This window comes from Macaca thibetana, chromosome 1 (genome assembly GCF_024542745.1).
Source record: "Macaca thibetana thibetana isolate TM-01 chromosome 1, ASM2454274v1, whole genome shotgun sequence".
Classification (NCBI taxonomy): domain Eukaryota; kingdom Metazoa; phylum Chordata; class Mammalia; order Primates; family Cercopithecidae; genus Macaca; species Macaca thibetana.
The window spans coordinates 66,908,694-66,935,799 of record NC_065578.1 but is presented as its reverse complement, the minus strand read 5'-3'; the positions used below and the strand labels follow the sequence as shown (position 1 = coordinate 66,935,799).

Below are 27,106 nucleotides of genomic sequence, written 5' to 3'. Positions count from 1 at the left end.
TTTAATAAATCTATGAAGGTGTAAAAATTACCTGTCTCCTAAACTTTAATTTGTATTATGGGTGAGGCTATCCATGTTTGTACCAGCAGATGGGAAGGGACTTTCAGCAGAGAAATTGTATTCGAGTTAGGAGCCTGAGAGGGGTAGCAAAGCAGGAGGAGGGGCCACTATGCCTGAAGCAGAAGGAGGTCTCTGATGGCTTGTTTAATGTTGCCTCTGTGAGGGCAGGAGCTCTGTGCCTGTCCTAGCCATTTATTCTCAATATACTGTACCTAGTAGCAGTAGCACTCAATTAAAAATGTGTTGTATGGACTTTGCCTGGGACCAGCAGGAATACCCCATTGGAAGGGAGCAGGGAGCCTCTGAGTGACAAGGTTGGAGAAAGCCCTCTGAAGAAGCAGGTCTGAACACAGATATCAGAATGCAGGAAAGCTGCAAGAAGCCTGAGCTGGCAAGCGTGAATCATGAATTGCTGGCTGTTTTTAATCTTGACTATAATATAGCCAGGAAGTAAGAAAGACCTTCATGTACTAAATGCTGAGTGTCTCGCCAACTTTAGAGGGACCTACTCGAGCATTTTATAAATATTAATAGAGTCTGACTGTGGACTGCTTGCCAATGGCCATGCCGGGTGGGAGCAATTACTGGTCCAGTCCTGATATGTGTGAACTGTTCTGCAGTTACCGGAAAACTTGCTCAGGCCTTGGAAACTTTATGCCCTGGAGATTGGGAAGAAGAGAATGTTTGACCTTATCCTCATGCAAAGGGAACATTTAGAAAGTCCTTAGGGTGCAACATGGAAACCACAGGTCACTGAGAAAGGGTGTCATGTTCGTATTCTGGAGTCTGGGGGCCTCAGAACCAGCGCCAGCTGGAAGGAGAGCCCAGTATAATTTGCTGCAGGGAACAAAATACATATATATGTCCAACTTGCTGTGAGTCAGAGCACTGCACACTGTTCAGGGTGAGGTTGCCCACTTCCTCAGTTGCATTTCAGAGGCTCTGTTAGTAAGTGCTGGCCTGGGAGCACAGAAAGGGGTTGGGCCAGGCCACTGGGTGTGAGCAGAATCTAAGAGACCCTAGGCCTCTCTTTTGGGTGGGGCAGGGATAACTGAGGAATCTGAGGAAAAGGTAGCTACTCTGGGAGTGTGTTGAAATGAGCTTGTCCAAGCCTTAACACAAGGCAAGGCCACCCTGCCCTGCCACATGCTTCATCCTCCCAGTTTTCTGTACTGCTAGAGCTTCCTTATTCCTAGGGAAATCCTGTGATGGCTGTCACTAGTCTTTGCATTCGGCTCTGACACTAGTGGTGCAAATTGCCCAGGGACTCTAAAAAGGGCTGGTGCCCATAGCCCCACCCAGACCTGCTCAATCAGAACCCTTGAGGCTCACTGACCAGTTGTTGGGGAAGTGCAGAACAAACAGGTGAACAGGGAATTGCAATTCACTGTGCTGTATATGACCCCCAAGGATAAAAATACTAGCAGCTGCAGTTGATGGAATGTCTTGGTCCTATGCAGAATACTGATATGCAACGGTAAAGTGAATCCCCCTAAAAATCCTTTGGGATGTGAAGGTTGCTTATTAGGCTGATTCAAAATTCTGCATGCAGTTAAAAGCACAATTTTATTTGTACATTTGACCCAAAAGGTCCTCTGACCACAGAGGCTACAAGACCTACCCAAGTCCTGGAACTCGGCCTTTGGAAATATTCTAAGTCTGGTAGAATTCAGTGTGGAGCACCGTGGTGCCCACATGATGGATGCCCTGGAGTCTGGGTTGCTAGTGTTTTTTGCAGCTTTGTCTGGTCTCGGCCTATATGGCAGAATTACATTATTCAGCCGCAGCCTTTCCAAAAGGTTGAGTCAGCCTGAGTTTGCTGCTGGCGCCATGGAGCCCTAAGACTTTGCTGAGCCCTCGCATAGCGCCGGGGAGGCACACCTACTGTCCACCTGCTCCCATGAGTCATAAAACTGCCACACTGCTGCCAGGCCTGCCAGCCCTGCATTTTCCTCCAGTTGCCACCCTGATGAGAATGAACTTAGCCATATAGGTCAGGGCACCAGGCAGCACTTTTCCCCCAGCCTGCCTTCCTCTTGCAATGTGCTATTGGACAAGCAGTTCGTAAAGCAAGGGCCAGGATGTTTCCATTGCTTTATACCAGGTGGCTAAGGAGAGAGGGCAGCAGGGCAGCCTAGAGGCCAACAACCCAGGCTAGAGAGGCGAATCAATCCACGAACATATGATGGAGTAACAGAATTAGCAAGTGCCCAGACCATCATGATGAGACCAGGGAGAGGTCAAAGGAGGGAATAATAAAGTTTCATTAATTACTTCAGACTGTAGGCTACTCATGTATCCCATTTGACATTTACTGTGTATCTATCACAGAGAGTCTCCACTGAAAGGTTTCACTCTTTCATGAATAAAGACTTCCTTATGTGCCTAACACTTTGAAAACGATTCCACATCATGACAGTACCTAAAAATAAGCGCCCTTTTTTCAAAGTTCTCTAGAGGAGCTCTCTTCTCCTTTTCTGTTGCCAGGACTTTGATCAGCCTAAGAGTTGGGTGCAAGAGCCCAAAAAAAATGAAATCAAACCTTCTGTGAAAGTTGGTAGCAGTAATATTAAACTGATATGTAATGTGCCTCTCATAGCAAATGCTCACTTTTGCCACAGGTGCCCTAACTACTACAAGTGTTTGCGTATTTCTTTCCTCTTAGGAAATCCTAGAAAAGTCTAGCTTTATGTTATATGTTGGGGTGCATTGATTAAACTGCTAGTGCTGGGTTTCTGCAAACTAAAGATTTATGTAGGTGCTCAAATGGATGACAAACTTAGATACCTAGGTCACCGCTCAAATTTCTAAGGGGCATTTTAGTAACTGCCTCCAAGGAGCTGCAATGACTGGGAAAATCCATCTATTTCCCTTGAAGTGGAACATACTATTATGAATGTTTAAATAACTTAAAGATGCCTGTTACTTCAAAAAAAAATTCTCCTCAGATTTCAGGTAAAAACAAAAATTGAAGATGTCCAGCAAAACAGCAAGTACCAACAATATAGCCCAGGCAAGGAGAACTGTGCAACAGTTAAGATTAGAAGCCTCCATTGAAAGAATAAAGGTAAGAAGCCCCGACTGGATAACATGTGCTTTCTACTCAGTTCCCCCTGCTCCTGGGAGGCTGGACCACTTGCCAGAGAAGATAATACCATTTCATTCGCTTGCTTCCAGGATTTTTCCAGAACAGGCTGAGAGTCTCAAAATTTTAACTTTCATTTTCCTATCTAGCATGAGCCTCACTTCAAAAGTGTCTGCATTAGCCTCTCTGTTTGTAAAACTCGGAGACAGGATTTCCTGAGGACCTGTCTCCCCTGAATGAACATGGTCAAGTCCGTTGATCCCTGTGTTCTAAAGTGGGACAGGGGTTCCAAGTAGACTTCATCAACACCCTAGTCATTCCTCTGGAATTGTAGTGTTCTAGAGTTATCAGTGCAGCTGAGGCAGCTTCGCATAACAAGTCAACAGTCTAGGTTTCCTTTTTAGGGAAATGAAGCTTTTAAATGTGTTTGGCCCTCAGTGACCACTTTCTGTGCCCAGAGTAATAATGCCAGCTTTAGTTGAGATCACATAGAGAAACTGGAATGCATTTCTTAGATCACCTGACTTCGAAGTCTTTTCCCCTGAATCCCAAGAGAGAACTAGGCAGTGAGTGCCCTGGAATGTTATGACTAGTTCTTCCTTGAAACTGAAGCAGTTGGCCGGGCGCGGTAGCTCATGTCTGTAATGCCAACACTTTGGGAGGCCAAGGTAGGCAGATCACCTGAGGTTGGAAATTCAAGACCAGCCTGGCCAACGTGGAGAAACCCCTGTCTCTACTAAAACTACAAAATTAGCCAGGCATGGTGGAGCACGCATGCCTATAATCCCAGCTACTCAGAAGACTGAGGCAGGAGAATTGCTTGAATCTGGGAGGTGGAGGTTGTGGTGAGCCAAGATCGTGCCATTGCACTCCAGCCTGGGCAACAAGAACGAAACTTGGTCTCAAAAAAAAAGAAAGAAACTGAAGCAGTCACCTGATCCATTCCTCTGGGCCTGGAGATAGTCACCTGTCTTTCCAGCATGAGGCTATCTGGGCTATACTAGACAGGGCTCAGCTGCCCCATTGCTCTTTGCGTAGGGCAAAGAGATCCTATTCTGTAGGATCTCCTTCCCAGACTTCTGAAACAGGGCATGATATTTTCCCTGTTTAATTCATGCCAGAGTAAGGTGCTGCCTCTTCCCATGCTGGTTTAGTCTCTCTTTTTACTTCCGCAAGCCCAGTCTCTAACAGTAAATCTTAAAGCTCCACGACTTGGCTCCAGAGTTTTGGCTCCAAGCCCATCGTTCAGTTCTTAAAGTCTGTTCTGCATTCCAATCTGTTTTTATTTTTTTTTGCTGGGGGGGGAGGTAGAAATTAAGATACAACCTTCCCTTGATTCACATATGCTTTTTCTCACCTGGCCCCTAACTTTTTATTTTGAGACATTTCAAACCTGCAGAAGAGTTGTAACAACAAACATTTATAAACTCTTTACCATGATTCACCAGTTGTTAACATTTGACCACATGTACTTGCTTGCACTCTCTCTCTCCCTCCATCTGTCTGTACACGAATACACACAAAACATATATAATGTCTTCTTTAAACCCTCGAAAGTTATTTGCAGTTCAGGATTATCTAACAAGAATACCTAACACACAGTCCATTTTTGAAGAATCCAGGCCACTTATTTTGCAGAATCACCCTCACTTTAGGTGTGATCGTTTGCTGACTGGACTCCAGGTAAATGTTGGACAGGAATGCTAGCTCATTAGCTGGTGGTGTGTCCTCAGCACTCTCCTGAAGGGATACATGGTGCCACTTTGTCTGATCGTTGTTAAGTTGCCTGGTTAAGAAAGACCTTACCTGCCAAATTGCACCATTTTAAAGGCACCATTACCTTTTTTTAACCTGACAAGTATCTGAAAGTGATGCTTTGAGACTCTGATGATCTTGTTCAAATCAGTCTTCCATTCAATAGCCTAGCATTCAAATACACTCTGAAAGTCTGCAAGTAAAATATTTTCTTTCTTGTTTGTTTGATTTATTTCCATGCTAGGTTTCGAAGGCATCAGCGGACCTCATGTCCTACTGTGAGGAACATGCCAGGAGTGACCCTTTGCTGATAGGAATACCAACTTCAGAAAACCCTTTCAAGGATAAAAAAACTTGCATCATCTTATAGTGGAATAGAGAAACAGCTCCTCGCCTCTTCTCAACAAAGCAAATTATGAGCAGCTCCTTGAAGAGATTTACCTTCAGCTTATTTGGTAACCACTGCTAGTAACTAAAATGTTCTCAACTTGGAATAACGGACTCTGAAGTCTCTATTTTCCAAGTTGTCCTTTCTCTTAAAATACCCTTTACTGATTTAATACAGAATAACAATCTTATTTTCCACTTGGTAACTATAGCTTTATGTTGGGTTACTGTTTAAGGAAAGTTGATCTGGGCCTTTTTAAAAACATAATTATATACTTTAAATATACGATGGATTCCGATATGTCAGGACCTAAATTGCCTAAGCACCTGTCAAATTAAAATGGCAAAATTAATTGAAATCCTAAAGCCTTTATATCATATTCTTTATAAGGCGTGTGCCAGCCTGTATAGTATATAAGGGAGAGGGATGTTTTGTGTATATATATGCCTTTGTGTATACACTTATCAAAGCTATTTTCTTATGAAAACATCCCTCTTTCCATACCATCAGTTTCTCAGTTCCAGAAGTTATACCTTTACTTTGAGCTGTGTATAGGCAGAATAAAAAAATTCCTTTCATATCGTTATTGTACAAAAAGTAAAGAGTATCCTAAAGATTGTATTCATTGTAATCAAGTAATGCAGTCATCTCTCCTCTCTTGAAATCTTGCTGGACCTCTTAGGCTACAATAAACTGCACCAAGCTAAACTGACAGTCCTTCAATAATATGAGACATTAATTTACAAGGACCCTTTTGGGCTTCAATGATGCTGAGTCTGGAAAAAGGGGAGACCCTTGGGAGGACCCCATGCAGCTGTGCTCCCAGGGCTCATGTTCTCTACTGGATTAGGGATAGGCACCTCTGAAATCTCCACCCTGATCATTGGAATGAAACGGAGTGAACATGAGCCCAGCTGAGAGAGGAGCAGGAATGTGTGAAAACCAGCTGCTCTCCTTGTCCCAGCGTTGTGATTGAGCCCTCTGTCTTGCTCTTTCTGCCTTCCCTGTATCTTTCCTATCTTACCAGAGCATCTGTTTGCAGAATTAATACCACCTTCCCCAGCCGCAGGTGTGTGGAACACGGTGAGAAAAAAAATTTTTTTTAAAAAATGCAAAGTTGTCAGGATGCTTAAGCTCTTTTCAGATATCTGCAGTTTCATCCCTACCTTGTTCATACACCATCCAAGAGGCCTATAGGCTACCCAAGAGAGCCTTGGATTCAGTGGTACACTCCTTGGGCCCAAGGGCTTCAGCAACTGTGTATGGAGTTCCTTGATTTTCCTCTGGGCCCAAATACAGCCCTCACACCCTTGGAATTTCCGGGTGTGGGGGTAGCCCCAAAAGGAGGAATCTCCTATGGCCAATAAGGTATCTTGACTTTATCAAAGTAGAAGAGAGAGTCACTTCGCAGTCAAATCATACACACGGCCTTTGATATTTTAATTCATCTTTAGTTCGTTAAAAGTAACTACTAAGGAAAGGTTAAAAACTTCCTCTCAAAAAGGAATCAACCCCAAGAAGCAATTATCTACAATGATTTTCCCAAATTTTGTACAATCTGTCCTGGAAAGCAAACCCCTTTTAAAATCTAATGTCTGGGCTTTGAGTATTAGCTCATTTAGGGTGAACAAAATGCATTACTGTTTTTAAATTGCCCACATTTATTCAGTATTTCTCCAAGTTGCTATCTCCTCAGCCTTGTGAATGGCCCTCACTTTTCTGAGGCCATGTGAAAATCACGGCACTGCCCTTAGCCTTGTGTCATCTGCTTTTTCGTTCTGCAATATGCCCAGTTCCCAAATCAATTGTAAGTACCTGTTTAGGAGAGAGAAAGATTTTACCTCTCAAAGGGTGAGATTGGAAATTTACACTAAAAAGACAACTTTACATTTAATGCTTCACTTAATGAAACATTCTTTTTTTATAAGTCTATTTTTCTACTCAGTTTCAGAACACTAATCTGATTTTCACTCTGATTTTTAACGTTTCTTTAAATATTTATAATGTAGGTTCTTTCAAAATATTTTCATGAAAAATTACTTTTATTATACCATTATGTGCACGTTATTGGTAGCAGGCATAGTTTATTATTTAGTACTGAAACATGCTCTTTTACCTAACGGTAAACAAGTATGTTTTGATATATATCTGTTAATATGCTTATAGTGGTAAGAAATGGACTTGAGGTCGCAGGAGATTTCATTTTCTTTGCCCTGGTCAAATACAATAAAGGCTATGAGTATAAATATGTAACTTCCTAACCAGGTGTAGGGCATGTTCATGAATATCAAATCTTTTGATGCTGGACCCAAGAGGGGAAAAATTGTAGCTAAATGTTGATTTACGTATAACTAGACGTCTGTGTGAGAAAATATATGTATACGTATATATGATATGCAGAAGTCACTTTTATTTATCGGGCTTTATTCTCCTTACAAAGCCACAGTTTAACTGTCTGCAGCAGTTGGTTTATGTTAATGATAGACAAATGCCCAGGGTTTGTTATTTTTTCCAACTACCACTGTAATGATATACTTTCTCACGTATATACATGCAACTTCTTGGCTTCATTTCCATGAAGCTATTTCAATATATTCAGTATACTTTGTCCTTAATGCTGCTTCTGTTAGCAGTGATCTCTTTCTTTTTTTCGTTCTTACATCTTCATTAGTTCATCATAAATCTGTCCACTTGAGGCCTCAGGACCATGGCAAAATTTCATGACTCCGAAATATTTTACAGAAACATTTTTTAAATAAGGGAAATATTTTATATATCAGATGGTTCACAAGTGATGGGTCATAGCTAGTTTTTTTTTTCCTTCTAAAAAATGTCAGGTTTTAAAAATCACTTACCTTATTAAAATGAAAAGTGCCATACTTACCTTTTAAAGGAAAGACCTGATTTGCTTTTTCTCTATTTAGACTGTTTTTGTACTTTACTAATCTTTAAACTATCAGGAAAAAAACCAAAACTTTATACCAATGATTTGGTAATTTTGAGGCATAGGGTAGCTTACATAGTGGAGGATGTGCCAAATATTCTCTTCAAATGCCACCTTCTTAACCATTTTATAACTAAAATAGTGTTATCTGACTAATTCCTCTGAATTTTGATGTAAGATCTATACAGGCCCCCAAAATGATTATAGTACATGCCAGTCGTTTCTCAGTGAAATAAATACAATATCAGAGGACCTTATGGGTTGTATTGCTTTCTTTTATGGTAGACCTGTTAATGGGGAAAAAAAATACATCACATCAAATAGAATCTTGTATCTGTGTGTTAAAATAGAGCACTTACCTGAAGTCAGTGGCCTGGATCATTTCCCAGTCTGTCCTGTGCTGTGTGACCTTGGACAAGGTGCTTCATCTCTCTGAGCCTCTGTTTCTCCATGTGTAAAACAAGGGGCTGCAGGAGATGATGGCTGAGAGCCCTTCCAGTTCCCAGATGCCTTGGTCCAAAGACCCCACCCCTCTGCTGGTCCTGCCAACGTGTTGGTGCTATAAGCTGCTTCAGATATAAAATTGGTTTATCTATAATGTTTATTCATTTAATAGCTTCTAAAAGGCCTTTTTGTTATACAGTGCTTTTTTTCTAGTTTTATGGACTTGGTTACTGTAATAATGTCTTGTTTTTAGCCATGTAATTACAAACACATATTCTCTTGATGTCTCAGTAAATTTGCATTTGATATATCATTGATGAGATTTTGTTGTTATATAATATTCTTCGGCTACTCATCTGTCCAGCATCTTATTAACCATAACACTGTGATCATTGTTTGGAAATATGTCCTATGGAAAGAATAAAAGGATTTACTTCACAGCTAGCATGTTCACAGATTTGAAAGAAGTTTCATTAGAAGCGCCATTGCTTTCTTTACTGCATCAGTGCCTCGTTGTAGCATCCTACCTGTGTTTTGCTCAATAAATGAATAAAATACCATTTCTCTTCCCCTTTCCCTTCCTTCACTCAGTTAACATTTTCTGAGCACCTCCTGGGAGCAAGCTGCTGAGAGTCAGGCTCCCATGACACCCAAATGAATAAGACACACACCAGCCCATGAGAAGGTCACAGTCTGAGCAAGGAGGGTGGGTATGACAGATATGTAAACCAATCATCATAGTATCATGTGGCAAGTGCCATAACTCAGGTGATCACAGAGTGCTGTGAGAGCCCAGAGGAAAGAGGGACTAGCTCCACATTGACAAAGACCTCCCTCTGAAAAGGCTTCCAAGGGTGGTGATGTTTGGGCTGAGTGAGAGAGGAACAGTATGCGTTGGAATTGAGGTCCTGGGAGGAGATGAGAGGAGGAGAAAAGAGGACTGGAAGCCAGTGTGCAGATGGCCCCCGATCCTGCCCTCCCATCCTGCTTGCCTATCCTGAAACCAACAAGGGGGCTAGAGAGGCTGTTAAGGAGTGAGGTAATAACTCTGACCTGTGGAGGGCTGTTTCCCATCCTGAGACCAGCTGTGGCCATGGAAACTGATAACAAATGGAAAGGTCATTAGATTGGTGGTGACTCATATTCACCATGTGTTTGCTGAAGGTGCCCTGCCCCCTCTTCTGCCCGTTCCCCCAGGGCTGGGATTCCCACAGAGATGAGGGGAGGGCAAAATCAAAGAACAAGGGCAGAGGCAGTCATCAAGCCCCAGGCTAGGAACCAGGAATGCTACAGAGATGGCCCCTGCTTCTGAGAACCAGCACTCCACACTTACAAGAAAGGTAGGGGCAAAAGACAGTCCCTGGGCCCTTTCTAGTAAAAGACTGAAGGATTTAAGATACATTGGTTTTGAAAAATAACCACTGAGAAGCACTTTTTACCGCTTCTGACCAAATTGCCAAGTTCTTGTAATCCTCAGTGGAGGAGAGTTGGGGATGATGGATGGGATTGGGAAGGGGTGGGTTTTTAAAAGTCGGGAGGAGGGAAGGTAATGAAGCTGGAAGAGGCAGGTGAGATGGATACTTCCTTAACATGGACAAGAAACCCAGGCCTGCGGATAGTGATTGGAACTCAGAGTGGAGATGCATGTCACGGGGGTTTCCACCTCTTCTGGATGTGTGCCATGATCAGGTTTTCCCTGGCAGGAGGGTCAGTTACACATAAACACATGGATTTTCCCTCTAAACCTTTTTATTTGGGGCTCTATAATGCTTATTTGGGGCTAGGCAACCGTTTTTTGAGTATTTGTCCCTCACTCCATATGCCAGGTTTATAATCTCTCGGCTTAAAACTCTGACTGTGTCTGTGGAGCCTGGTCCCACCGTCAGTTCTAGCTGTCTTTGTACCACCTGGCGTGGCTAGAGCCTTGTGCTTGTTTTCAGAGCATGGCCATACTTGCTGCTGTACCACTTTACCACTGTGAGTAGCAAATAACCTTTGCCTTCAGATGAGCCCTCTGTTACTCTAATTACCTTCTCCTTATCTGAATGATCTGGATCATTTAAATCCATGAAGGTTGTTTGACTTTAGGCCAACCCTGGGTAAATGTGCAGTTAGTCTAAGGAACCCTCACCTCAATTGCCCATTTTTTTCAAAAAATTTTTCTGCCCTGAAGGAAAATGCAGTCCCAGTAAATTTATTGTCATGTGCAAATAACTTAATATATTGGTCAGTAGATGACCACTGGCACTGTCAAATACAACTCTGGAGAGAGTGATATTTAGTACAAAAAAGTGGAAGTTCATAGTAAAGTTTAGGCATCACTGAGAATTAATGTTACATATGAAGCATTCCTATACCCCTTAATTCCTCCTAGACAATCTACTGAATGATGAAAGCAATTAATTGGAATGGTTGACATCTATAATGGGAAGATACCAGGTAAGTCCAAGAAATTTGCAGCTGAGACGTCTGTGTGCACAATAATAGTTTTTATTTTTATTTTTATTTATTTACTTATTTATTTGAGACGGAGTCTCACTCTGTCGCCCAGGCTGGAGTGCAGTGGCGTGATCACTCACTGCAAGCTCCGCCTCCCGGGTTCACGCCATTCTCCTGCCTCAGCCTCCCAAGTAGCTGGGACTACAGACAACCGGACCGCGCCCGGCTAATTTTTGTATTTTTAGTAGAGACGGGGTTTCACCGTGTTAGCCATGATGGTCTGGATCTCCTGACCTCGTGATCCGCCCGTCTCGGCCTCCCAAAGTGCTGGGATTACAGGCGTGAGCCACCGCACCTGGCCTTATTTTTCTTTTTCTTTTTTTTGAAACGGAGTCTCCCTCTGTCACCCAAGCTGGAGTGCAGTAGCGCGATCTTGGCTCACTGCAACCTTCTCCTCCTGGATTCAAGCAATTCTCCTGCCTCAGCCTCCCAAGTAGCTGTGATTACAGGCATATGCCACAAAGCCCGCCTAATTTTTTTTGTATTTTTAGTAGAGACAGGGTTTCACCGTGTTAGCCAGACTGGTCTCAAACCCCTAACCTCAGGAGATCCACCCTCCTCAGCCTCCCAAAGTGCTGGGATTACAGGTGTGAGTCACTGCTCCCTGGCCCCACGTTGCTACTTCTGATCTCTAGAGCCAACCACCTCCAACCCCTCCACACACACACCCTGCTCAGGGATAGGAGGGCATCATCCGCTAAAAGACCTTAAATATGGTCCTAACAGAAGACATTTGCCAAATATGTGATGTCACAAGGGCACTGTGGATCCATAAATTTGTGTACTGGGGCAAGCCTAAAGGAGTCACTCCCTGAACAACTGTGGGCAGTGCTACCTCCTCTAAGCCAGGCACTGACAGACTTGGTCACTAATGTCGCTGACTTTAATTAAAAGTTGGCATGTGAGATTTAGGTAGTGCACATGTTAACTTTTTAACATTTTATTAATTGGGTAGTTTTATATGTATTAGGAAAACCAGAACTAGCACAAGTTGTGATAGAAAGTTTCCTTCTAAAATAGATTTAAATAAAAAGTAAGCCAACTTATATATTTTTTAATGTCAGTATATAATAGCATACCTTTGATCTGGATATGGAAAAAATTGTCATGAAGCCCTACAATACAAGCAAGTAAAAAGCCAAGCATCCCCTTTGGGAATCAACTCCAAGAATCACCCATGTAGGCCAGGCGCGGTGGCTCACGCCTGTAATCCCAGCACTCGGGGAGGCCGAGGCAGGCGGATCACGAGGTCAGGAGATCGAGACCACCCTGGCTAACACGGTGAAACCCCATCTCTACTAAAAAATTCAAAAACTTAGCTGGGCATGGTGGCGGGCGCCTGTAGTCCCAGCTACTGGAGAGGCTGAGGCAGGAGAATGGCATGAACCTGGAAGGCAGAGCTTGCAGTGAGCCGAGATTTCACCACTGCACTCCAGCCTGGTGACAGAACCACTGTTCTCAAGAAAAAAAAAAAAAAAAAAAAGAATCACCTATGTAAAGCAGACAAGGTTCACATTTCTACTTTTAACCTTGAAACATTCTCCCATGGCCAATACCCTAGAAGTGCTTTGTTCTAAATAAACATTTTAGATCCGACCTTGGTGATGTAACATTTCAACATTGGCCATGCAACATCTGTCAACATTTGTAGACATCTGTGCAAGGCAATGAGGAACACTGAACTCCAGACACTAGGCTGGGCATTGTGCATGTGTTCTCCCATTTAAAGGACTCTTTAAAGTAGATGTGATTTAAGCCCATCTTACAGATGAGGAAACTGAGGCTCAGAGAAGCTAGATCCTACAACATAAAAGGATGGGTCCTAAGTACATACACCCAGGCGATTCTACAGCCCATGGACTATCTTAACATTTGTAGCATGGTTTGAATAAGGGAAAAAACAAACAAACAAAAACAGTAACTTTGGTAATTGTTAGATTAAATAAAAGGTAAGGTAAACAAATAAGTCCTTTACTAATCATGGGTGTAATACCCTGGGCCTTAAGAATAAACAGTGCTATATTTCAGGCATTTACTATGACTAGGTACTGTTCTTAGCATCTTGCATCTTTTTTTTTTTTTTTTTTTTTTTTGTGGAGGGGGTGGTTGTTTTTCGTTTTTGTTTTGAGACAGAGTCTTCCTCTGTTGCCCAGCCTGGAGTGCAGTGGCAAGATCTTGGCTCACTCCAACCTCCACATCCCAGGTTCAAGTGATTCTTCTCCCTCAGCCCCCCAAGTAGCTAGGATTACAGACATGCACCACCATGCCCAGCTAATTTTTGTATTTTTAGTAGAGATGGGGTTTCACCATGTTGGCCAGGCTGGTCTCGAACTCCTGACCTCAGGTGATCCACCCGCCTTGGCCTCCCAAAGTGCTGGGATTACAAGCGTGAGCCACCACACCTGGCCTGCATCTGTTAGTTCATGTAATTCTCACAACAAATCCAGGAAACAGCTACTCCTATTATTCCTACTTTACATACTAGGAAATAGAAGCCTGGAGACATCCAAAAGTATATTGGATATGGTTTCAGAAAACCATTTTTCAGGGTAGCCAGTGTGACATAAGAGAAAGAATACGTATCTTGGAATCAGCAAATGCATGTTCTGGACTGATTACTATTTATTCACTGTGCAACCTTAGGACACATATTATGACCTCTGATTCTATTTCCCCATTCACTTTTTTAAAAAAGATATAGGCTAGGTAATTTTTAACATTTCCTCTAGCTTCAAATTTTATATAAATCTGTAAATCTGAGAGGAGATCAACCCTCTTGCCATCTCCACCCCAGGACATTTTACATTTTCCTCCTTGAACTGAAAATAAGGAGAAGAACCGAAGTCTAGCATATGGAGTCAGAGGAGGGCATGTGGGTTTGTTGTGTATAATTATAGGTATTAAAAATATATTTAAAGAATCACCTCCTGACACTTCAGCTACTGGCTCATCAACAGGTCAGTAAAGAATTTTAAGGAAAAATGAATTATAGAAGAGCATTTTGAATATTGACAGCCTACCACTAACAGAATTAAGTGAGCAAACTTCTTCAACAAACTTAAAGTGTCAGTAGCACCTTATGAGTTCATAAAACGTAACTACAAAAAGAAAAATAGTCCATTCAAACATTAAATATGAATGAGAGTGCATTTGGTTTATAGAAACAGAACAAAGAGAAATGTATTTATTTGTTGAGCTCCTACTAGCACTGTGGTAGGTATGTCCTAGGATAAACCCAGAAAAGACAAGGATAGTGGGAGTGGGGGTAAGAGGGGCGTGGGCAGTAGGAAATAAACAGATAAATTCCTATGCAATATGGTAAATGCTATCATAAGAAATTGTTCTGCCTGAATGAGTCAGAAAAGATTTAACAGAAGAGATAATACATTAGTTGGACTTTGAAGAACGAGTAGGAGTTTGTTGGTAAAGAACAGGGAAAGGATATTCTCAGCAGTGAAAAAGAGTGTGCGCAAAAGCCCCAGGATCTAAGGAAGCATGGAGTGTCAGAGTAGCAGAGATCTTTGCAACAGAAGTATGGGAAGGTGAATGTGGACAAGGCTGGGAAGGAAGGTTGGGTCAAATAATCAAAGGCCAAGAGTTTGTATTGAATTATATGGGGGAGAAGGGTAGTTAGTAAGAGATTTTTAAGCAGGGTCTTGACATGAAGATAGTTAGAATGAACAAGGATAATAAACTAGTGAAGAAAAACTGGAGGATGTGTTTCTAATTTCTGTGGGGAGTGGGGAGTGGGGGGTGATATTCACTATTCTTTTATTAGTTCTTCAACTCCTTTCCATTCCAAATCCGCATCACTCTCCTCCAACCCCACCCGCTATTTACCTCTTCTGTGATCTGTTTCTGTCTACCTCTTCAGCCTGCCTTTCTCCACTCCCTTCCTTAAATACTTAATCCCCTAACAAACACCACAGAGCCCCACACATGCCACATCCCTCACCCCAATGAGCTCCTAAATGTACTTTAAGACTCACATCAAGCATCACCTTCTCCTGGAAGGCTTCCTGACCACCCCCTACACGCACACGCGCACACACACACACACACAAACACACACACACATTGTGCATACCCATGCTTGCCATGACACCACTCTGGCTTGAAAATTATCTGTGTCTGTCAGCTTCCTATAGTTCCTACAGGAAACTGCAGGTAGGAACTGTGTCATAATCATCTTTATGGAGTAAGCTCTAGCACGGTACTTGATACCCAGTACTTATGTTCTCACAACCTTGATTTTGAACAGAAACTGTTCTGATAACCTAAATGAGAGATAAAGAACTAAATTGAGTTAATGGAAATGGAGAGGGGAAACTAGATTAGTAAAAATTAACATAATTTAATTGGGTGGTGTCTTGCTGAATTCAGTTATGTTGGGCCATGTAGTTTACTGGGTGGTTTCTTTTTTACTTATATAACTAATTTGCAAACAGAACAATTAAATATGAATGGAATATAAACATGCATAGAAAATCACCGGTTCATGGAAGATGCAATTATTATTCGCTTACATATATTGACTGCTTCTAGGAACTGAGCTAGGTTCTTCCTATGCATTGTTTCCTTTCTTTTTCACCATAACCCAATGATATAAGTCTTGTTTATTTCCCTCATTTTACAGGAGAGGTAACTGAGGCTTAGAGAAGTTACACTAACTTTCCCAAGTTCTAGCTAGGATCCAGGATTCAAGCTCAAGTCTTTCTGCCTCTAAGAGTCCACTGTCTTTTTTCTTCATTTTTCTTATTCTTTTCTTTCTTATAAAGATAGGGTCTTGCTATGTTGCCCAAGCTGATCTCAAACTCCTAGCCTCAAACAAGCCTCCCAGCTAGGCTTCCCAAAGTGCTGGTATTACAGGCTGGTATTAAGACAGCGGCCTGGAGTGGCGGCCACTGTCTTAACTGCTGTACTCTTGTTCGTATCTTTCACTAGCCCTGTCCTTCACAGTTATATAAAGACGCAAAATCAAATCAGAAGACTTCCTCAGATGACCCATTTCTTGCTGAGTGCTTATTTCGATGATGGTAAGATGATTACAATATGGTGATATAATCATGTGTTAAGTGATGATACTAAGAAGTTTGCTGCTTTTCTTACAAATTCTTTCTCAGACAATGCTAGAAAAGATATTAGCATAAAAGCATACAGGGACACAAAGGTCACCTTTCCAATGATGCTTAGAACTTTCCCAGTTCTCAGATGAAAGAAGACAATTCTTAGAATTCTCGCCTGCCTGTTTTGTGTGTCCTTTAGCTTTCCCAAGGCTCTGCCCCACTTATTGGATAAGTAAAAGATTCGATTCAATTAGTTTCATTCTTCCCCAGCCTAATCTCTGCTGTCTGGTTGGCCTCTTTGAGAGACTGACCTAGCATCAAGAGGACTGAGTTCACAGGAAAATTCTGATTCTTCCACTTCCATGGGATCTTGGAGGTGTCTCTTGATTTCTCTGAGCCTCAGTTGCTTTAGCAGAGAATCAAATGAATTAATAAATGTGAAAATCCATGAAAGGCAGAAAGTACTAGTGGTTGTAAGAAAAATGGAAGTGGCCAGGCACAGTGGTTCACACCTGTAATCCCAGCACTTTGGGAGGCTGAGGCGGGAGGATCACCAGGTCAGGAGTCCAAGACCAGCCTGGCCAACATGATGAAACCCTGTCTCTACCAAAAATATAAAAAATTAGCCGGGTGTGGTGGCACACACCTGTAATCCCAGCTACTAGGGAGGCTGAGGCAGAACTGCTTGAACCCGGGAGGCAGAGGTTGCAGTGAGCCGAGATCGTGCCACTGCACTCCAGCCTGGGCAACAGAGCGAGACTCGGTCTCCAAGAAAAGAAAAAAGAAAAACTAAAACAGGAAGCCCCACTTACTTCTCAGCACCTACTATGTGCCTGACACTGAGAAGTACTCATTGTATAACAATAACAGATTTTAATCATGCTTGTCAGCTTCTCCCTCATCTTCAAAGTGCCTAGCGCCATGTCTAGCACATAACAAAGGCCAAGAGTTTGTATTGAATTATATGGGGGAGAAGGGTAGTTGGTAAGAGATTTTTAAGCAGGGTCTTGACATGAAGATAGTTAGAATGAACAAGGATAATAAACTAGTGAAGAAAAACTAGAAGATGTGTTTCTAATTTCTGTGGGGAGTGGGGGTTGATCTGTCAGTTCGAGAGGTAAGAACCATTCTGTTTGCAGACTCTTCTACCTTTTTTGCAGTGATCACCTGAGTTAACTTGTAAATTCTCTGTCTCCAGGTAGCAAATTGTTCTGGTACACCTCTTCCTGGGAATCCCTGCAATCTTCGCAGAGAAATATGCATCCTTTTGGTGGGCTAACATCAAGGGAAACTGGAAACTGATCATGTAGAAGCTTCTCCCTCCCTAATCCCTCAGATTTGTAAACAGAGCTCCGAGAGACCATTCATTGTTTCTCAAACTTCCCTTGTAAGAATTACCTGAATTACTTGTTAAAAACATATACATATGTGTGTGTGTGTATATATACATATATATGTGTGTGTGTGTATATATACATACACATATATATGTATAGAGAGAATATGTGTGTGTATATATGTATATATACATATATATATGTGTGTATATATGTATATATACATATATATATGTGTGTATATACACACACACACACATACATATAATGTTTTCTTTTTCTGGGGCTTGAATCAGGAAAAATAAATTCTGAGCCTTATTCCAGCCCCACTTAATCTAAAGCTTCTGGGAATAGGTCTTGAAAGTTATATTTTTAACAAACACCCCAGGGCCTTATTAGCATCCAAACAGTTTGAGAAATTCTGATAGTGTAAAACACTTCATTTTACACAGGAAGATTCTAAGCCCCAGTCTGAGTCGGTGGGGTGGGGGCGAAGGGTGGACCTCACATGCCTAACAGGATTAGGGAGGGAAGCTTACATGAGTCCAGCAAACTAGAGTTACAACAGGGAGGGGTGAGGTCTGTGGCAAACTGGAAATCTGAGACTAAAAGGGAGGGGCCTCCTCTCGGCTCCAGCCAATTGCCGCCATGCAGAGTGTGGACCCACTGTTGCCAATATAGCAAATTTTCAAGAGACAATAGAAGTCTGGATTTTGCTAAGAAATTTTCCCATTTTTAAATGTTTATAACTGATTTTTGAAAATTTTTAAACATTGTGTGATCCACATTTCTTTTGGCTACCAGTTTCCACCCTCACATTAGGACTTTGTAAGCTATAGCATCATCTTTTTGTTGTCTGTCTCTTGGTGGTGCCAGCATCTGTCTCTTCTCTTAGTTTTTGCCAATTAATTTTAATGGCTTTCTATCATCTAGTAGAAAAGAAGCTTGGCCTGCAGGAAAATCATGCTCCGGTTTCTACCATCTTTGCCACTCCATCACCCATCACTGGAGGACATGTTTGCATCCTGGTCTTGCCACTCGCAATATGATTCTGGGCAAATTAAGATCTCTGTGTATCAGTATTTTCACTTTCAAAATGGGGCTAATAATAGTAGCTACTCCCACAGGGTTGTTGAGAATGCTCATGAGTTCCTGTCTATAAAATGCTTAGATCAGAGCTCAGGATGTAATAAGTCTTGTATGACTGTTGCTGTCCCCCAAAAGCTAGCTCCAAACACGCTTTCAGTGTGTACTTTCCTGAGCTATTGTTCTTCCTCCTGGAGTAAATGCCCTTCACATTCACCTGGCAGATCTCTTCATCTTTCAGGTCTCACTGAACCTGGCAAACATTCCCTGGCCCCAGGAACACTTAGGTCTTGAATATACCTCATTATCACTTACCACCTAGTATTACAGGTATCAGGTATCCCTACTAAATTGTACACATCCTTAAAGACAGCTGCTTTTTCACCTTTGTGGCCTTGGAACCTAACACAGTGCCAGGAAAATGATATGCATTCAGTAAACAGCATGATTGAAATGAACATGCTTATCTTTTCTTTAATGTGCTTAATGATTTCCTTATAGATTGTCAACTTAAGGACAAATGCTGTAATAGGCTACATCTTTGTATTCTTTGTAGCACATAGGAGAATTATATTCGACATTCAGTCAGTCAATCAATCACATTTTTGTGCTGTTTGCAAAATACAATGCTAGCTTATGAACAGAGAGTTTACAACCTTTTTCTCCATTCCATTCTTGTATGCCTTCTGGAGATTTCTATCCTTTGAACTTCCGGAACAGTTCTCTGGGCCTTTCTTATGTTGCTGGTCATTTTCTGCTTTGTATTCATGTAGTAATTCATGATACAAAGTCCTTGAGGCCAAAGTGTGTGTCTGATTTTTTTTTTTTTTTTTTTTTTGTAGACTTCAATATAACCAGCATAGTCCCTTGCCCACAGTAAGCACTCACTTAATATTTCTTAGTGGTTTTCATGAATAAAACCTTTTCACAGAGGTTCTTATGTTTACCAAAGTATTGTTAAAAAGAAAAAAGTATTCACTTCTTTGAGGGATACTTGCTTGGTGTCAAATCATGCCACTGAGTTTTGTTCATTTGAAGAAAACCTGTCTCTCACATTTCAGTCTATATACCGAAGAATAAAATTCAACCTATGTAATTGAGAAGTAAGCCATTATTTCACAACGGCTTCAGTAACTCATCTCAAAACATGCTTTGGAAATATTTTCAACTGACAGTATACAAATAATTCTTTCCTAGAAATGACCCTTTTTCCCTGATTTGGGAACTAAGGTATGTATTATAGGAGATTAGCTACTTTCATTATAAAAGTTTAACTTGCTAAGAGCCTTGGTTAAGTGTGGAGAGGAGGAAGCAATGCTATTTATGACACTGAGGCGAAGTTGCCAGTGGAAAAAACAGGTATTTTCCACTTTTTCAACATTCAATACACCTTAGGTAGATGAGGGGATTTTTGTTCCTGTTGTAACATAGCTTGCAATAAGTAGATTTAATGGTTTTTAAGGCAACAACTGAAGAATATTGGCATCAATTTGAGATAGAAGCCATCCAGGTAATTTTATACTTGTTTAAAATTAACTGTTTCATGATTGGGCTTTTCAATGCTGTGTTAACTTTCTGTTATGCTCAATCAGGATAGAAAAACAAGAGTTTAAAAAGTTTGAAGAAACCAGACAGCACTGCAGTAATTGTTGAGATTTTCCTCAAAACAATCTGAAGAATGTATAAGTACTATTACAGATATCTAAGCATTGTGAATTTAGAATAAAGCTCAAAAACTCCTTTTGAAAAACATAGTTATATAGATGTACATGTCATAACACAGATCTCTCTGATGCCTTCAGTTTTCCTATTGCTATCACCTGGGTTTTAGTAATAGCCACACTCCATTGAGCATCTATCATGTGCCAGGTAGTTTGTATTCATTATTTCTAATCATTCATTTATTCAGTAAATATTAATTCAGCTCCTACTACTTGCTGGCACTTGTGTCAACTACTGGGCTACAATAATGAAGCAGATATTACCTGCCTAAGGGAGGTTGCAGAGTTGTAGGAGAGGCCACAAGTCTGCAAGATAGGTAATCTTATCTCCATTTTACATGAGTAAAACAGGATGAAGAAAGACTAGTCAAGGCCAGCTGCTATTGTGTTTGTTCCACTAAGTGAAGCAGCTTTATCCACTCTGTACCCACTTTAATTCATTCATCCCAGCAAAAGGGTTTTTACCAAATTATTGTGAAAAGGGGCTGAAAAAACCTTACTTTAATGGGAAGGCAAAACACCTTGCTATTTAAAACTCACTGCTCTCAATCTTTTGGTAATATAAGAAACAAATATTAAATACCAGTTATGTTTTGGAGTGGGCATTGGATTTTAAAAAGATACAAGAAGCCTACGTAAGCCTAAAAACCCACATTTCTAGCAGATGTAGAAAAAGTCACTTGTGAAAAGACACAAGAAGCCTAAACGAGGCCTAAAAACTCACATTTCTAGCAGATGTGGGGAGAGAGAGTCATTTGCAAGGTGAAGGTCTCATGGACCTATGTATTCATAATATATGCGGAAACTTGGAGCTTTTTGTTGCTATTAGTGGGTTTTCCCTACCCGTTTTCCTGATTGTATGTAGTCATGACTAGGATGAAAGACAGATGGCAGGGGAGCCATAAGGGGATGGTTTGAGAAATAGCACAAGAAAATTCCTGTGGACTAAAGCAAGGCTAGGCCTTGCCTCCATAAGCATTTTTGCTTTCTTTGGTCTATGTCTACAAGGTTGTTGGAGTTAATTATCAAGTGACTGTTCCAACTAAAAATGATTGTTCTCCTGAAGCCTTTTCTTTTGCTTTTCTTCTCTGCCATCTATTCCATCTGATATAATTTAAGTGGACCCCTCAGTACCATAGAAATGGTCAGCTGGAAAGCACAAAGCTTTAGGAAGAGACTGGGGGCACCAAAAAACGTTGCCTGGCCACTTCCCTGTTTGCTCTGTAAAAATGGTTCTGCAAAATGCACAGCCTTGGATTCTTAGTCACTTCCTAATTGGCCTTGTCACCTACAGCTGCTCATCCCAATTATCATCTTTCACAGATCCTGGTGTTAATTTCCTAGAACACTGATCATGCCACTTCCTTCAAGGGCTCCGCTATCTGCCTGAAGTTTACAGAAGGAAGCCCAAATGCATAAGGGTGACACAGAATGCCCTTCACAGCCTGGGCCTAATCCCCACCTTCCTTCTCAGCCCTGTCGCTCCCTTATCTTTCTACACCAGAGGCACACACAGAATCACTCTGTTTTTACTGACCTGGTTGTGGTATTTCAGGCCTCCACACCTTTGCACAAACTAGTGCAGCTGCTAGCAATATCCTTTTGCCCTCTGTAACTAGGGAAATAAAACTAAGACCAACATAAAATGATCTCTCTTCAATAAAAACTGGTAGGTAGCTTTGGTCACTCTGTCCTCTCTGCCTCCTCAACCTTTTGTGTATAATCTTATTTTGGCACTACTATCATTGATCTTTAATTATTCAAATTTTGCAAGCTGAATCTCTAACCATCCCTTTTTCCTAACTCCAACTCCTTTAAGTCATGTGCTTTCTGACTATAGACCTGGTATAGAGCAGAGCGTCAGTAAAATGTTTTAAAAAGTACGAGTTAAAAGAAACAAGAGCACACAATAGGAAATGATGCAATTATTCATACCAGTTTATTGTAGGTATTGTGTTTCAAAAAAATTTATAGCATAAATAACTTTTCATGTCATAAAATAACTTAGTAGAATTTATAATAAAACTTTGAGAATATCTCATCAAAATACAATAAAATATGGTTTTCAAATATGATTAACCCTTTAGGCTTTTCTTTTACTTGAGGGCATATAAACCAAAAATACCCAAACTATGGCTGTACTTTTAAACTTTAACAGATTTGGTTTATTTTAATGTAACTCAACCATTCTAAATTAATACATAGTTTTCCTTCCTGCATGGTTCTTTGTAATTTTTGTTCCTTTTGACTTATTTTTCTGTTTCAACACAGCTTCCTTCTTCATTTTCACCTCTTTCCATCTGCAAAGTCATCTATCTCCGGGCCCCCAGAACATGTAGTTGAACTCACTCAGCCCCTTGACATCAGTTTCTGTAATCCTTGCATCAGTGTAGGGAGTAACTGCTTGAGTAACTACAAAGGTATTTCAAAAACTTCAGTGCAATTTGGTTCAGTTATTTTCATTCAGATGCCATCACCGTTCAGGGAGATTAATCACCGGAACCCACTGATCCATGTAGCGACTTTCCCGGCAAAAACAAATAAGTTGACTTAAGGCAGGATCCTTCCATTGAGATGAATGTGGATTCTGGAAACAAATTTAGAAAAATAAACTTATTTTTAAAAAATCGATATTTGCTAGTATTACACTTTTGAGGAGAAGACACTTGAACATTCTATATTTTGGCTACGTGACATGGAGACAAATTAGAAGCACAAAAAATTAAAGTTTCTTCAAAGTAGTTGGGTTCCGTGCAAAATCGTTAAGGGTAATTACCTATTAAACTACACACTGCAAAGTCTGAACCCATGCAACCCAAGCTGAACCACATACATATGTTTGCATATCTGTTCAGTTTTGCATGAGAGTATCATTCACGGGTTTGCTCTACCAAACTTGTTACCCTGACCTGAGTGAAACAGTTTTGAGAAAGATTTCCATGCTGTGTGCACAATGAGATGAGAGCTGCACAGCAGTTAACTGGAATTGCCATCAACTCTACTCCCAAGAGACAGAGTAGTACTTTTAAGGAGTAGCAAAATAATCCGGCTGTCACTTGACTAGACCAGTCAAAAAGCAAAATTTAGAAGACAAAAGTAGCACACTTATCCCTGAAAACATAACTTCCCTACCTACCAAAGGTTTTTATCAGAAGAGTAAAAAAAAAAAAAAGGCCCATTAAAAAAATGCAAGATTGCAGAGAAAAAAATTCCACTCTATCCTCTTAATGTATTTCTAGGGAATTAACAAGGTTTGTCTCCTACACAATTTCTATTTTTAGCTCTGACTGGCAGAGAATGAAGCTGACTCCTTAATGAGGGGTGAGCCAGGAATTCATTTGGCTTTATCTAATCTGCCCTGCTAAAGGAATTAGTCACGGGAGGCAATGCAGATGTAGGTAGGGAGTAGCTGGGCTGACTGCTGACTCACAGGGATCTCTTCCGCTGCTGGCAGTCCCCAGCATGCTTAGACATGTTCTGTACCACAGATTATCCTGATGATGAAACTAGTACATCTCGGCTGAAAGTCCAGCCACACTCTCGTGGGGCAAAGGCAGCACCCTCCTGACCCAAACCTACCCCAGATCCACAATCAGGCGACCCAGCCCTGACTCCCGTCCTTCCGGGGCTCTACCCCGCAGGCTGCAGTCCCCCTGCCCCTTACCGTCACCAGCACGCAGTGCAGGTCCGGGGGCTGCTCGGCGCCCTCGGTCGCCGCGGGGCCAGCGTCGGTCTCCAAGAGCAGGAGCTCCGCCAGCCGGCCCGGGTTGCTGACGCGCAGGATGTTGATGTCGTTCTCGCAGCAGAACGCCTGGATCAGGGTGAAGTGGATCTGCAGAGCCACATCTCGGTCGTCGTCCTCGTCCGCCGCCAGCAGGCACAACACCACGTTATCGGGGTCGCTGGGGGCAGCGGGCGGGGCCAGTGAGCGCAGAACCGCGGACGCCCTCAACCCCTGCCTGGGTCTCCGGGGGTCGCCGCCCGGCCAGCTCGCCCCCTCCCCTCCGGGACAGGCAGCCGCGGGGGCAGAAGAAAAGCGACAGGAAGTGGCGCGGCCGGGCGAGGGGCGCCCAGCCAAGGCGACCTCCCGGGCTAGGGCGGGAAGGGGTGCCACGGGAGACGCGCAAGGGCCCCACTTACACGTTGAGCAGTTTGGCCGCTTCGTACACCCCGACAGTGATCGTGCGCTGACTCAGGGCTTTGCTGAGCACTTCCTCCAGGGCATCCCCCACCTTATCCATCCTACACGCGGGCAAGGGCGAGGGGTCCCGTCAGCCCCAGTGCCCTCGGGCCCATCGCCGCCCCCATTGCCCGGCACCACGCCCCTCCCTCTCGAATGCAAGCACCACCGCGCACCTGGGCTCTCCGAAAACCCGGCGCTCTCGCGGCCCCGTCACCCCCCATGACCCCTGCACGCCCAAGGACCGGGCGTCCCGTGAGAAGTCCCGAGAGTGCCCCTGCCACAGGCTGCCAGCCCCGGGAGCCGCAAGGGCAGCGACGGCCACTGCTGCCCTTTGCAAAGGCCCCGGCGGGGCTCGTTCGGGTTGCGGGGCATGATCTTTCAGTCCGCGGACGCTACACGGAGAGTCCCGAGGGAGCAAGGGCGGGAGTTGCCCTGTGCAAACTTTTCTGCTTCCTCCCCTGCAAACCTTCCACAGCCCGCCTGCACCCGGGAGCGCGGGGTAGGTGAGAGAAGTTCGGGCCGGAAGAGTCCGCAGGCCGATTTACCTTTCGGTCTTCTGCTCTCCAGCCGAGAATTCCTCCAAAGTCATATTGCAAACTGCAGGTCGCCCACGGAGAGAGCGCGGCGTGCGGGCTGCTCCTGCCACGGCGAGCGCGCCAGCGCCTGCTTTCTGCACTCACTCACAGGCGCCGCGCCGGGAGCTCAGGCCCCGGCGCTGTCCGGCCGCCCCACGCCCGCCCGGGCTCCTCCTCCTGTGCCAGCCGCCGCAGCTTCGGCCACCCCTCCCGCCCCGCTTGCTCGTTCGCTCGCTCTCCGGCCCTCGCCTCGCCACCGGCCGCACGACACTAACTGGGCAGCTGCCTCCCAGCCACTGCTTACCAGCCACTGGAGGACAAAGGGCCCCGCTCGTCGGCGTTATCCTGCCAACCCTCAGCCAACCACCTTCCGCCTCATTTGCATGCATCTTGGCCATTGGGCTATGCAAATCAGCCTGCTCCGGCAATTTGACCCTAGCTCCTGGAGTCAGGTTGAGAGGAGCGGAAAAGGGAGGAGCCACGCGGGAGGCGAGCCGAGGGGGCGGGGGCGGGGGCGGGGACGGGGGCGGTGCAGAGAGAGGAAGGCGGGTCCCGCGCGCTCTCTTATCCGGTTGGCGGGGACCACTGGGAGTGGAGGGCTTCAGCAGAGGCGGGAGGTAGCCTTAGCTTGGGCTGAAGCAGGCTGCCAAGTGTTTTTTTATAATAGTCGCGGCACTTTTTTCTTATTATCGTTTCATGCCTTTTGTTTTAAGGGGTGGCTATTAAAATCTATTTCCAGGGTTAATGCACCGAAGTCTAGTAATTATTAGTAAGCAGTTTACATTAAAAAAGTGTCTCCAGACCTCTGGGGCAAAGTTTACCTCAGAAGTGTTGTTTATCTAAGTCTAGGCGAAGCTGCTTATTAGCAGTAGTATTATTTCGGTGCCCTGATGGCTGGTTTGATTTATTTTTGGAAAGCTGCAAGGGTTGGAAGCTCAAAAAAGAAAAACCAACCCGTTTGTGTTCAGGGATGGCAGGGAACCAAGTTGGAGTCTTTTCCACAGAATGCAGAACGGTTTCCCACCTGCCCGCTGTAACTGGGAAATCGTGAGCTGGTCTGCGTGGGGAGCTGCTGACCACATGTGGGAATCCCTGGCAACCCAGATTCTCCTTTCTCAAAGAGCCTTGCCCAAACAAGGATCCTTCTGGACGCCCACCAGTCGAGAGACAACCATCTGACACCCACACAGCCCACAAGTCTAAATTCAAAATGCTCTTGATATGCCCTAAGCTTCCTTTCCTAACGTATGTATGTCACTACCTTCCACAGAGAGCCTCCTGTGTGATCTCACTGTGAATTATTGATGTTAGATGCTGAATCATGAAGCCGTAACTATAGGAAGTTTTTAGTCATATGCTAAAATTTCACCTTTGAGATAATGGCAACTTGCAGGTGGAAAGCAGACCTTTAAAACTGCAAATGGTAGTTACATATTTTGAAAAACAAACTTTAATATATAGACTCTCACTGAGTAGTTCAAAAGTCCCTTCCTTTGTTTTATGGTTTATGCAATAAATGCAAAAACATTTCTTAAACCTACTGAAGTCACCAAAAGTGGTGAAAACGGCTCCCACATGCTTGCATTCAAAACAGTGCTTGCATTATTAAGGTTGCTGTACAGCCAAAGGTCACAGAAGTAATTTTTTGCAAAGGTCACCTGGGAGTTTTGCACCCTTATGTTTTTATCACTCTAGACAAAATATTCTCCAGCTCTCTTGATCTTAATTTGGTAGAAAAGAAAAGTGATAGGTTTTTCTGGTTCATATATTTGAGTTGTCATTTTGCACTCATTTTTTAACTGCGTTGTCAGCCAGGGACAACCTTTGAGTAAAGAAATGGTCATGGTCAGTGCATAATTCACCCAAGAATGCTTATGTATCTCGTGTCTGTGCCTTAAATCTTCACATTTGATGTGTTTCTTAAAGAATTCCTCAACATTGAAATTTAGGTAGGTTACCAAAG

At 43.0% G+C, this 27,106-nt stretch overlaps 2 protein-coding genes and 1 long non-coding RNA gene across 8 annotated transcripts in view; 2 read left to right on the top strand and 1 right to left on the bottom strand.

The window, feature by feature from the left end:
• GNG12 (G protein subunit gamma 12) overlaps positions 1-9,170 on the top strand; it is a 129,376-nt gene extending 120,206 nt beyond the window's left edge. For all 6 annotated transcript variants that reach the window (XM_050765120.1, XM_050765312.1, XM_050765483.1 and 3 more), the window contains 2 exons: positions 3,009-3,127; positions 5,145-9,170. In XM_050765120.1, the coding sequence (XP_050621077.1) occupies positions 3,035-3,127; positions 5,145-5,270 (219 nt within the window). In that variant the 5' untranslated portion in view covers positions 3,009-3,034 and the 3' untranslated portion in view covers positions 5,271-9,170. The remainder of the gene's footprint in view (positions 1-3,008; positions 3,128-5,144) is intronic.
• Positions 9,171-9,399: 229 nt separating this feature from the next.
• LOC126939532 (uncharacterized) lies at positions 9,400-17,595 on the top strand. The gene is made up of 3 exons (XR_007720409.1): positions 9,400-11,115; positions 16,120-16,211; positions 17,440-17,595. It is a non-coding gene; the product is annotated as an uncharacterized LOC126939532 (long non-coding RNA).
• A 4,707-nt stretch (positions 17,596-22,302) lies between these two features.
• GADD45A (growth arrest and DNA damage inducible alpha) lies at positions 22,303-25,590 on the bottom strand. The gene is made up of 4 exons (XM_050764838.1): positions 25,114-25,590; positions 24,526-24,627; positions 24,050-24,287; positions 22,303-22,972 (listed from the first exon to the last, which is right to left on the bottom strand). The coding sequence occupies exons 1-4, from the start codon at positions 25,155-25,157 to the stop codon at positions 22,859-22,861; spliced, it is 498 nt and encodes a 165-aa protein (XP_050620795.1). The 5' UTR covers positions 25,158-25,590; the 3' UTR covers positions 22,303-22,858.
• Positions 25,591-27,106: the final 1,516 nt, after the last annotated feature.